This window comes from Xyrauchen texanus, chromosome 42 (genome assembly GCF_025860055.1).
Source record: "Xyrauchen texanus isolate HMW12.3.18 chromosome 42, RBS_HiC_50CHRs, whole genome shotgun sequence".
Taxonomy (NCBI): Eukaryota; Metazoa; Chordata; class Actinopteri; order Cypriniformes; family Catostomidae; genus Xyrauchen; species Xyrauchen texanus.
Window position 1 is genome coordinate 28,870,342 of NC_068317.1, and position 13,307 is coordinate 28,883,648.

General features: G+C 37.1%; 1 protein-coding gene across 2 annotated transcripts in view; it reads right to left on the reverse strand.

The window, feature by feature from the left end:
• The window catches only part of agap3 (ArfGAP with GTPase domain, ankyrin repeat and PH domain 3), a 199,711-nt gene that overhangs the window by 65,990 nt on the left and 120,414 nt on the right, over positions 1-13,307 (reverse strand). For both annotated transcript variants that reach the window (XM_052114451.1, XM_052114450.1), the window contains exons 9-11: positions 11,659-11,742; positions 3,532-3,636; positions 165-336 (exon numbers count right to left, since the gene is read on the reverse strand). In XM_052114451.1, coding sequence (XP_051970411.1) covers positions 165-336; positions 3,532-3,636; positions 11,659-11,742 — 361 coding nt within the window. The remainder of the gene's footprint in view (positions 1-164; positions 337-3,531; positions 3,637-11,658; positions 11,743-13,307) is intronic.

A 13,307-nucleotide genomic window follows, 5' to 3' on the forward strand; every position in this document is an offset into this window, starting at 1 on the left:
TCAAAAACACAGCACATTATGAAAGTTAAATCAGCTGCGAATGTCGTTTCATGTTGACTTAAACTCTGTTACGATGTGTAAACGAGTATCTTCAGATTTTAAATGTTTTATTGAATTCTTTATTAGTAATATTGCTATATTACTAATAAAGCGTTCACACTCACTTGTGGCCCCAATTCCAAGTTGCAAGGTACTGCGGTCCTTGGTCAGTCCGTTGGTTTTCGGGCTGACTGTTGGGGCGACCGTCGCCACTGCTCTGGGCGGCCTCTTCCCAGGCACCTTCACCGTTGTCCGCAACAGATCGATCTCTTTACCATGGATGTTCTGCATGTAGTCCTGCAAAACAAGACATCACAATATGTAGTTCTAGATCTAATATGGGAAATCAGACCTACATTAGAACAGACTTCAGCAAGAGAAGACGCCATATTTAATTTGACGCGAATGAAAATGAGGTTCACAGTCCGTTGAATACACCATAACGTCTTAAAGACCTAGGTCAAGACCAACTTTCACAATCCAAATTTCCCTGCTGAAAAAGATGGTTTGCTGGTCTTAGCAGGTTTATGATAGTCTAGCTGGTCTCCCAGCCTGGTTGAGTTGACCCAACTACCCAAAACCTCTCTAAAACCAGCAAAAAGGGCATTACAAATTGATACACCTGTTCCACAATCTAATTCCTCGTTTAAACCTGGTATTAAGATGCAATTTGGGTGATCAGCTTGAAACGGGACAGCGCTAAATACATGTGAAAATGGAGTTAAATTACACCAAATTTGGAGGTGGTCAAAAACGCATGCAACCACATTGGTCTTGTAGTGTAAATGCTAATCTGTTCGAATGCATTCAAAAGCAGAAGCGAAACGCCGCCTACTCAATCAACCGGCGCGCTACAACAAGAGTTTTAAACTTTGCTGGTTATGTATGTTTTGAAAGGAAATAACTGCTTCACAGAGCGTTCACAGATGTATGCCGCCACTGAATCGGAGACCCTGCTCTCGAAATCCAAACACAAGGTCAAAAGATATGCATATTACGACCAGGTGTAAACACAGATGTGTCTTAAACACATGTAAACAGGGCCAAACCTAACTAACGTTTTAGACGTCCTGTAGCTTTAATAATATAAACATGCCAATGAAAAAAACAGCCTTCGACAATCAAACAACCACAGAGCCCAGGCAATCGATTTCACCTGTTTCCACATTGCCTCAGATTAGCAAAATTAGCTTTAATGACTCCAAGTAGCTTCATTCCCATTTAAATCTGTCTATTCCATTTTCATGGGTATTTGCGAATGCACAAATGGGTTAAGCCAAGGTGCAAATCACTCGGCTCAGCACAAAAGAGGCGAGTAGAGATTTTGGCCTCGCGAGTCTCCCACCAACTCCTCTTCACTTTTATTGCGCCCCATAAAGCACTAATTTCTTCAAAAGCCTCAGTACTAATTACCCAGTGAGCACTCTCATTCCATTTTATTGCTGGAATTAACAGCCAGTTTGAGGCGCAGAAAGCTATTAAGATGTGTGATTAAGCCATATTCAATTAGTTTCTACAAACAATTTAATTGATGTAGCAGACAGAATTAACAGAAGGGGATTGTGGGATAGCTTGGCTGGCTACGGTGCAAAATTTAACTGCCTTTCTCTCTCTCTCGCACACTTTAAGTCTCTTCGTATTTCTCGCTGCGCTAAACGTGTGATCCACAGGTGTCCAAACCCAAACGTCTGTAATGGCGGCAATTATGACGCCCATGGCATTGTGTGCCTATTACACACATCACCAACATGCACATTACATCACTAATAAACACACCGTTGATTTGAGAGACACAAGTTTGGTCAAGATATTCATTTTGGTCATAGTCCGTGGAGACCACTTAGCATTTCGCATTTAACGTGTCTTCTATGGTCAAGGTATGCTGCGTTTATCAAGTGGATCTTAATTAGGAAGCCCTTATTGATTACTAGCATGTAAAAACCGTTGTAAAAATGTGGGGGAGGGGGAGACAGACATCTGAGAGATATGCAAATGAGAAGAACTGAAAGAGGAAATGCCAGAGAACAAATGAGAGGGTTTTAAGAGGTACTATATTAAGGCCATGCGGGAGTTCTGACAGAGATAGATGATCCACGGGGATCGGTCTGCGGTGTTCCTGTGGTGACTGCTGTAAGAAACGCTTGCAGCCGTAGCAACTGGAGAGCAGCTGACCTGTCCAGCACTCGTCTGATTTGCTGGAAACCCAGAAAATGTCAAACTTCCCTGAAACTCACTTAAGCTCTGTTCCAAAAACCAAGCAAGCTGCCTGGCTGTCAATTGGCAGCAACTGTTATTGAATCTCTTTAAGGATGTGTGTTATTTGAGCTGTCAGGTTGTTTAAATTTTCCTTTTTATGGTTGCGTTAGGGTTTTATGGTTTCCAGTATGTAACATCATGGCAACAAAGTTGTTAAAATTGGCTATAGCATTACAAAGAAAAGGTTAGTAAGCGATTTTATCACACTAACATTATATTAATAACACACATATGTTTTACATCTTGTTGCTATACTTTTAACAGTGAGTATTTTAATGTTTACGGATTGGCCTCATTCTCATTGTAAGTGCCTCACTGTAACTCAGACTTTTTTTAAAGAAAGTTTATTGATCTTGGCCTAGCTCAGCGAGTAAAGATGCTGACTACCACCCCTGGAGTGGAGAGTTTGATTCCAGGGTGTACTGAGTGACTCCAGCCAGGTCTCCTAAGCAACCAAATTGGGCTGGTTGCTAGGGGGGGTACAGTCACATGGGGTAACCTCATCATGGTCGCTATAATGTGATTCTCGCTCTTGGTGGGGCGTGTGGTGAGTTGTGAGTGGTAACAGGCTCAAGAAGCCACGTGATGTGATGCGCGGATTGACGGTCTCAGACGCGGAGGCAACTAAGATTCGTCCTCCACCACCCGGATTGAGACGAATCACTACGCCACCTCGAGGACTTAGAGCTTATTGGGAATTGGGCATTCCAAATTGGGAAGAAAAAGGGGAGAAAATTATATATATATATATATATATATATATATATATATATATATATATATATATATATATATATATAATTCAAAAAATAAATAAATAATGTTTATTAATCAAAAATACATTGAAATAAATTTTTGTGGTAATCAACATTATTCCACAAATGCTGTTGATTAATCTTAACTTGTAACAGATAGATTTTTTGCTATGTTTACTCCTCTCACCAATACTGAAACACAGTATTCCGCCACCGAAAAACTGAGACTTTCCAAAATGTCCTCTAGTACTGTGTACTGCAGGAAACAATGATGTAGGTAGGCAAACCGAAAATTTTGTTTTCAAACGAATTGTAACGAACAATTGTAAATCACTCAAATGTAAGGCTGAACTTTATTTGGAAATAAAACTATGAGGAGGGTGACATGCTGAAAACATAAATAACTACATTTGACACTAAATTATAATAAAAAATGTAAATCAGTGAATAAGATCAATAACAGGTGTGACAGGATACTCACATGTAAACTGGGGTGGTATGTGAGCAAGCCGTTGTCACAAAGTGTGACATATTTCTTCTTCCACTCCTTATTTAGAGACTTTCCACTCCTTTTTAACAAAATTCCCTGTTCAAGACAGAAAACAATGCAAGCAATGAGAGGAATTTAAAAAGTGCAGTTTTGTACATATCATTTATATTTACAGTATATATATTTCCCCAGATGAGATTTATTGAATAATCGGCAACTATCTGTATACATTTTTGCCAATAACTGATTTGTTTATTCTACCGAAAAGCGACTATATGGCACTGATTATTCTGTAAAACCGGAATATCGGTCTACCTCTAGAGTAAAGCATACTGGTTAAATGTACACAATTTAAAAGCCATTGTTTATGTTCATATGTGTTACTATACCATAAAAATAACCATGGTAATGCCATAGTTGTTTGTACATTTACTATGGTACTACCTTGACCAGGGCTGGACTAGGAAGAGAAATTGGACTGGGATTTTACATGGCAACTGGCCCAACTGTTGAGCGGGGGGGAGGGGGGGGGTGCTGTCCTTTTCTGCATATCACGGCACCGTTTTGTAGTCCGTTCTGCATAACACGGCGGCTCATTTTCGCTTATCACGGCCCATTCGGCACGTTTTGCAGGCCGACCCACCGACCCGCTCGGTTCTCCCGATGGCCAGATCCGCCCCTGATCGGCCCCAAAGTGAGTCAGCGCACTGGGAAAAATGCTCGGTATGCCAGATTACCAGTCCAGCCCTGACCATGACATTCTTTGAAGTACCTTTGAGTACCATGTAAATACCATAACATTCAGTACCATGCTATATATCAAAGTACCAAAATTTTACAATATTTTACCATCACTGCACCACAGCAGCACCATTTAGTAAGTGCTAACCCTGAAAACATGGCATCATACAGTACAGTATTAACCTCTGAGATGTCAGTATATTTTACTTATACACACGATCACACACACACACACACACACACACACACACACACACACACACACACACACACACACACACACACACACACACGTTGTGTTTCCATGTTTTATGGGGACTTTCCATAGACATAATGGTTTTTATACTGTACAAACTTTATATTATATCCCCTAAACCTAACCCTACCCCTAAACCTAACCCTCACAGAAAACATTCTGCATTTTTAAATTTTCAAAAAACATAATTTAGTATGATTTATAAGCTGTTTTCCTCATGGGGACCAACAAAATGTCCCCACAAGGTCAAAGATTTCAGGTTTTACTATCCTTATGGGGACATTTGGTCCCCACAAAGTGATAAATACACGCTCACACACACACACACACACACACACACACACACACACACACACACACAATGCCAGAGAGTACATGTAAAATTTTCCTCAACTGAGAGAAGGCTTATGTATACATATACATTCAGCTAAACAAACTCACTTGAGCTTATTAACACTGAGTGTAAATTTTCACAGCAATAACTTTAAAACAAAACAGTGCATCCCTATGGAGCCTTTTACACTTAGCGCAACATTTGCCCTGCATCAAAGTAACATTAATTTAGCTGTGTAGGTCCTTTTTTTGTCTGCTGTGAATTAGTCTGGTGTAAAGTTTCACCACTGATTTTCGTCAGTAATTCAGATCAGTTTGTTTTGTCACTCTTAGAGTGAACAAACCTTAATCAGGGTAGATGCCATATTTAATATCGCTATGTACATCTATGACTGTACATCTATCCCTCACAGCCTAGTTTTCACCTGTATACAAATACAAATATGACGCCTGTTTTTGGACAAGTTCAGCAGCCTTTTAATTTATTTATGTAGCACAATTTTATAAAATGAGGGATAGCACTACACAAGCGGTCGTAAGGTGACAAAAGCATTTGAAGCACTACAACACAAAGTTTTATAGTTGACCAAAAGGTTTGCAAGATGCTACAGAGACACAAGAGCAAACAGTAACCAGGTATAAATGTAGCTTCAGGAAGGAATTTAGAAAGTGCCTCATAAACATGCATCCTTGTACAATTTTAATGCTTAAAAAGCTGACAATATTTATGTTCATGTGAACGGCTTAAACGATATTCATTTATCGGATGTAAATGGTATGTGCAAAAACCAATCAAATGTGGGCAAGAGTTGTGTGCATGCCTGTTAACGTTTTGACGTCAAAAGCAGAAAATAATCTGTTGATTTCAAATCTTATGTAAATGCAGGTTTCTAACGTTGTCATTTTTTTAATTAGCTGATTTTTAATAGCATTCAGCGTATTGCTGAGCATGTAAATGCGGCCACTGACGGTTATGAATCATGTATTGAAGTGTTGGGGGGCTTTGATCTTCAGGGGTAGGAGAGAGCAGAGGCTAAATCAAATTTGTGCTGAGACTCTGTGTGTATTCTTTAGCCTGTTGCGCCGGCGAACTCTCCCAGACCTTTGCAAGCACAAGGATTAGATCCTGTGATCCAGCGCTCTTCAAAAGCATCCAGCCTCCATCCCGACCCCTGCTCAAGGCCTCACCATCAATATCCCGCTGTTCTTTTAAAAACACTCACTGAGTGCTTATCCCCTTAAGTCCAGCCAGAACAAACACTGCCCAGCCAGGACTGGAAGTTCAGTGAGGTGTTTAAGGGTGGGCGGCAGGGAGTACAGGGGGGATTGGATGGCCTGTTTTTGCTTAATTACGGGATTATGGAGGATTCCTGGGCTCTTTAACTGCTTCCTGTTGGGACTGTGGGAGTGGGGAGGCTCTGATGTGTTAACTGGCCAGCCCTAACCTGAAGGGGATTAATACATGACTTGCTAAATAGGAGTGGTGGTGGCGTAGTGGGCTAAAGCACATAACTGTTAATAAGAAGGTCGCTGGTTCGATCCCCACAGCCACCACCATTGTGTCCTTGAGCAAGGCACTTAACTCCAGGTTGCTCCGGGGGGATTGTCCCTGTAATAAGTGCACTGTAAGTCACTTTGGATAAAAGCGTCAGCCAAATGCATAAATGTAAATGCTAAACATCAGATGCTGACCCGGGGTCAACTGGGTATCATGGTGTTTACCTGACAATCAAACCCTAATCCTCTCTTTGCCTTGATCTGATCTCTTCACTGACATTTTCTCCCAAATAAAGCCCTTACAACTTAACCACTCCAGAACATACCATTTAAAACCGGTTCACATTTGACGCCCCTACAACAGAACAGTTATTTTACAGGAGTGCTTTTAACTTATTCAACCCTTAGAACATTTGTCAACCAATCAGAATCAAACGTTCATCAATAATGTAGTATAAGCAAAAATAGTGATCACTAGCCTTAAATTATTCATTCAATAACACCCATGTTTCAGAAGTCCTATTGGTTTAGTAATCCAATAAACACCTCTTTGGCAATGACTTCTGTCAGTGCATGTACAGTACATGGATGTTGCAGTAATGTCTGTTTCGAACATTCATGGATGCATAAACATGATCGGTTAAATCACACCCTACAGTGCCGAAACAGATCAATGCCAAAAGAAATATGAACATATTGCTTCAATAATCAGAGGAAGTTTGTACATAAAGAAATTAATCAATGCATTCTGTATATTGCATAATTCAGATATTATTCAATTTGTCATACTGTGTGTTTGATATCATCAAGATGCGGTTTTCAATATTTACAAGCTAACAAAAAGTACCTTGGTATTACCATGTTGCATTGGACATGTTTTGTTTTTTGTTTTGGCCTTGGATTACCATATAAAAAACACTTTTGAGATCTGGTAATTATACAGTAAAGTAGCATGGTTTTACCATCTGATACAATCACAATACAGCCACAGTACCTTTTTGTAAGGGACACGTTTTGGTTTGGAATCTCATTAAACATGTCCAAAATATTTTACCCCCAAAATGAAAATAAGTATATGATATTTCTATATATTTTGGAATAAAAGTTCACCCAAAAATGAAAATGCTCTCATCATTTACTCACCCTCCTGCCATCCCAGATCGCCACCTCCTGGTCGGTGCTTGTCAAAAGTGAAGATTTTTTTGTAAAAAAGGACTTAAATACTGATTTGTTTCTCACCCACACTTATCATATCACTTCTGAAAACATGGATTAAACCACTGGAGTTGTATGGATTAATATTATGGTGCCTTTATGTGCTTCAAAGTTCTAGCCACCATCCAATTGCATAGTAAGGACCTACAGACCTGAAGTATACTTCTAAAATCTTCATTTGTGTTCTGCAGAAGAAAGTACGTCATACACATCTGGGATGGCATGAGCGTGAGTAAATGATGAGAAAATGTTCATTCCTGGGTGAATTTTTCTTTAAAATAAAATAATTCTTTTTTTTCCATATTACCATATTACAAAAAACTAATTTGTCCTTCTTATAATTCAAATAAATAAATAAATGCAGAGTTTAAAGTTTTTATACATCATGGCTGTATCTATTATGATACCTTTAATTTACGCTGATTTAAATAAACTATTGTATTACAGGTATTATTATTATTTTTATTTTTTTTTAACCATATTACAATATTAAGAAACCATTAAGAAATTACAATATATGAAAGTAAAACATTAAAGTTCATATTACAGTAATGAGATTTGGGTATAATTGTGCTCCACTGGCATGACAATTATGTCACAATCGAAACACTTAATCGCCTTAAAATAGGCATCATTTTCTTCATGCAAAATGTAATTTAGGTTTTTATGATGAAATATGAACTGGTAGTGTTTTTGAGATTCTAATGTGGAACATGATAATTTACATTAGACTCCTTTTCACCAAAGTCTACAGCCAGTTTAGCCAACATAAATATACCAATGTCCGATGTAATGCACACACACCTGTCTTTTCCTCCATCTCTTAAACCTATAGACACACAGACACTGATCTCTGTCTTTCTGCAGCTCAAACCGACATGTCTATCAACATCATAGCCAGTTTTGTGGTCAGTAGTGGAGAGTCGGTGAAAAGAAAGAGGAATCTTACTAGGATTAAACACAAAAGCCTTGTGTTGACAGTCACTTTGTGTCACTCCTGAGCTATCAGTGCTTTTGTTGCCCTTATTTACCATTTTTACTGACTGGGAGGGGTATGGGGGGTCCACAGTGTGTAATTTGCACAGCGGGAGGCAATTACACTCCCATGGCACTTTGATCTTCCTGACTGTGCATTTGACTGGCCGGGCAATCAGCTCCATTGAAAGGTATCCCACCATAGCCAGCATCCCCCCTCTCTTCCTTTCTCCCTCTGTGTCTCTACACTACAGACAAACAGATTACAATGACTGCTCTTAAAGAGATAATCTTGAAAGCTAGAGTGTAATTGATGTACAATGGAGGTAAAGGAGGTTGACAGAGGATATAGACGTGTGATGTGCTAACTCTGAATAGGGCAAGTCTTCCCTTTCAATGTAATGGTATGATCCATGTATACTTGATATACTTTGATTTCAATGAAAAACTTGTATCATTGGATGTAGAGTAGTTTACTTTAGATGTATAGTTTAACATAAAATTATTGTCTTGACTCATACAAATACTACCTATAACATACACCTGACTAGGTTGAATTACACTTCAAATCAAAGAAATTAATTTAACCATAAACAACCCTTGTACACTATTTTAAGCAACTTAAATCACCACTATTTATAAACTGTCTAAACTACTTTTGAAAGCTGTCTAAACTTTTAAATTAACTACTGTTTGTATAATATTTCTAAAACTGCATTTGTAAACTATTTCTAAGTTACTTTATTTGTAATCCACTATTTGTAAACAATTTCTAAGTTACTTTATTTGTAAGGCACTATTTGTAAACAATTTCTAAGCTACTTTATTTGTAAGACACTATTTGTAAACAATTTGTAAGTTACTTTATTTGTAAGCCACTATTTGTAAACAATTTCTAAGTTACTTTATTTGTAAGCCACTATTTGTAAACTACTTTATTTGTAATCCACTATTTGTAAACTATTTCTAAGCAACTTTATTTGTAATCCACTATTTGTAAACAATTTCTAAGTTACTTTATTTGTAAGCCACTATTAGTAATCCACTATTTGTAAACAGATTTCTAAGCAACTTTATTTGTAAGCCACTATTTGTAAACAATTTCTAAGCAACTTTATTTTTAAGGCACTATTTGTAAACTACTTTATTTGTAATCCACTATTTGTAAACTATGTCTAAGCAACTTTATTTGTAAGCCACTATTTGTAAACTATTTCTAAGCTACTTTATTTGTAATCCACTATTTGTAAACGATTTCTAAGCAACTTTATTTGTAAGCCACTATTTGTAAACTATTTCTAAGCTACTTTATTTGTAAGCCACTATTTGTAAACTATTTCTTAGCTTCTTTATTTGCAAACCCTGTTAGCAAACTACCTTGTAAAATATTTACTACAACTACTTTTGTGTACTTTTTGTAAACTACTTCTAAGCTATTTTTTTGTAAACCACTATTTCAAAATGACTTCGGTAAACTACTTCAAGGATTACCATTTATAAACTATTTCTAAAGTACTCACATTTTTGTAAACTTTTTTTTTTTATTACTTTATATTTTTGTGAACAATTTGTAAACTATTGCATTAAAAAATTTTTAGGTCAAGGTTTTCATGTTTTTCTTGTCATAGGGATGATGACTGTTCAATGTGATGCCGCTAATCTCTGGCAGGGGTTAAAGGCTAAGGTTAGCGTTAATCTGAAAAGTAAATAAGAGGCTCAAAAAATTATATGCCTAATTACCTAGATCCTTTAAACCAACAATAGCTCTTTCTGACATTCAACAAGGTATTGTGCCAAAAAGTTAAACTTTGAACAATATATATAATAAATATTTACATATATACAAATATTTAATTTATAAACACTTTGAGACAATTTATTCCTCCAAAAGTTTCTGTACATTTCTACAAATTGAAATGAATTATTATTAAAACATTTTAAGGAACTAAAAACGGAATGAAATTAAACTCTAAAGAACATGCATTGATTCATAGGCTAAATCATAATTAAAGAAATGGACACTAAATTTTACATTTTGAAATGTAAAGTGTGGCCAGTTGCAAACTTTCTTTTGGAGGGAAAAGGTTTAACACATTAACTCTGCTGAAAAAAGATGCTTAATTCCTTTTTATTTTACATAATCACTCCTTTTCTTTCAAGGAACTGTATCAGTGCACAATTCCTCGACATAAATAACACATCAAATATTAATTTTAAATTACATCCAACATCTACATCTATAAACTACTCCACTGTAACATACTAACTTGTGGATGCTAAACATAAAAATTACAGAATAACATCTTTCTATTTCTTATGTCGCAATTTTACGCACTCACGCACACGTTAGTGCGTATATCCTTATGAGGACTCTCCATAGACATAATGATTTTTATACTGTATGAACTATAGATTCTATCCCCTAAACCTAACCCTCACCAAAAACTTTCTGTATTTTTACATAAAAAAAAATGCTTAGTATTAAACGTGATTTGAATTATTGGGACACTAGAAATGTCCTCATAAACCACATTTACAGCATAATACCCTTGTAATTACCAGTTTGTAACCTAAACAAATGTCCTCGTAAACCACCTAAACCTGCCCACACACACACACACACACACACCTCATCCTGCATCCCAAATCACCACATCCAACAGGTTAGACAGAGCAATTGTATGTAACCCCAATTACATTGTGTTACACTGACATCTACTTGCTGTACAGAGGAACTGATTGAGCAATCCTAAAACAGTTGGGTCCCAAACAATCAGGTTCAAAAGGAGAAAGAGATGTTAGGCAGATTGTTAGCATCAGTCATCGTTCACGGTCACTGATTAAAAAAAAAATAAATAAATAAATAAAAATGCAATTAAAGTGAATGCTGACCGAAGCTAAGGTTCTGCTTAACATTTTGCACGGGAGAAAGAAAGTCATACAGGTTTGGAAAAGCATGAATTATGACCAATTTTCATCTTTGGGTGCACTATCCTTTAACACGTTCCTGACATTTTACAAATCCTCATAAGCAGTGAAAATTCTCGCCCTAAAGCAGTGTACTTACCTCATTAAATGAGAGTACAACTGAGGCCACGTACCTGTTTGATGGGTATGGCCCTTCCACTGCCTATACTGTCAGTTTTACTCTCAATGCTCTTTGCCTGCTCACTGGCTTTCCGTGACTGCAAAGAAACAAGACACTCAGTCAATACGAGGAACAAACCATGAACATCCATGGAGGTGGGGTGTGTATGAGCTGTGCCTTACTCTAGTGTGTGTGCAGTGAAGTGTGTGTGTTGGTATGTTGTGGGGGACAACACAAATTGCAAAACGGAAAAGAAAAATTCTCGAGAGGCCCAAATAACGCGCAAGCAGAACAGTGCAAACATACAGCAGCACATTGAGCGTGCAGTATATATAGAGCTATTCACACAAAATATACAACAGACCAGACAGACGCACAAAACAACAATGAATAATATCAAGTTCGACCAATAACAAAACACAACTAAACCCCCAAGAGCTCTTTTTCAGATCTTTGGCGCCACTCTGTGGCTTTACCAACCACAGAACCGTCAGCGCAGACAATTCAAACAATTCAACAACAATAAATATACAACTTTATAAACAAATGCAAGAAAGTTGAGACAAGTTAGAGGGGAAAATTGGAGAAATTATTACGCCAGGTCTATTCGACAGCAGCAGGCCTCCACCTGTTGAAACGAGCAAATCTGCTAAAAACTTGTGCAGAAGAAAAGATGCAGAATTAGGGTTACATTCTCACACAAACATTTCAAACAAGCACAAACAGAGGAAATTAATTTGTACATCTCAGTTCTGGATTTGTAGACGTCTTTGCCTCAAAAAGAGGCTAGAAAGTGCTGTCAGGGAACAAAAAAAATAAATATTTGAGTTAACACATTTTCTCATAACACTTCACACAATACAAGATGACTAAGCACTCATACCCGACAAACAAAGTCATGGTCTCATACAAAACAGGATGAAGCGCTCGCTCACATACCATCTACTCAAATAAACTAGGCTGGTGTATATTTTTCAACAGTTTATTTCATTTTGATATATACAGACACCATACAAATCAATTCACAGGTTTACGTGGAAATAGTCAACAGGCAGAGCCACACATTGCAGTTCCCACAAGAGAGAATTTGACTAAAGAGGCGCTGTTTCATAGATCTCATATATATATATATATATATATATATATATATATATATATATATATATATATATATATATATATATGTATATATATGTGTGTGTGTGTGTGTGTGTGTGTATAGAATATACTTTCTATAGCATTGTAAATCAAATTCAATACAAGATATATGGCAGTCTATATTTGTCCATTATTGAATGATATATAAAAAATAAACAGTGTGCAATGCATGGAACAGTTTCATCTTACCACATTGTCATGAAATAAAAAACGAATAAGCAAACAATAAAAAAAAGAATGGGTCACAAATAGATACTACATTCATACAAGTCAGTGCAACACGTCATTTCTTTATCGTTTCATGAATACGACACTTTCGACACGTCCCTACGCTTCTCTACGTTTATGAAGGCCTTCATAATGCATTTTCAAACATCACACCAAACGCGCACAAATGGCACTTGGACATCGCAGTCGCGCTGGTATCAACAAAACCACGCAGCTTTATAAACCAGTCATAACACAATGTGATGTCTCGCATGACATCGTGTTAGTTTCACAGTT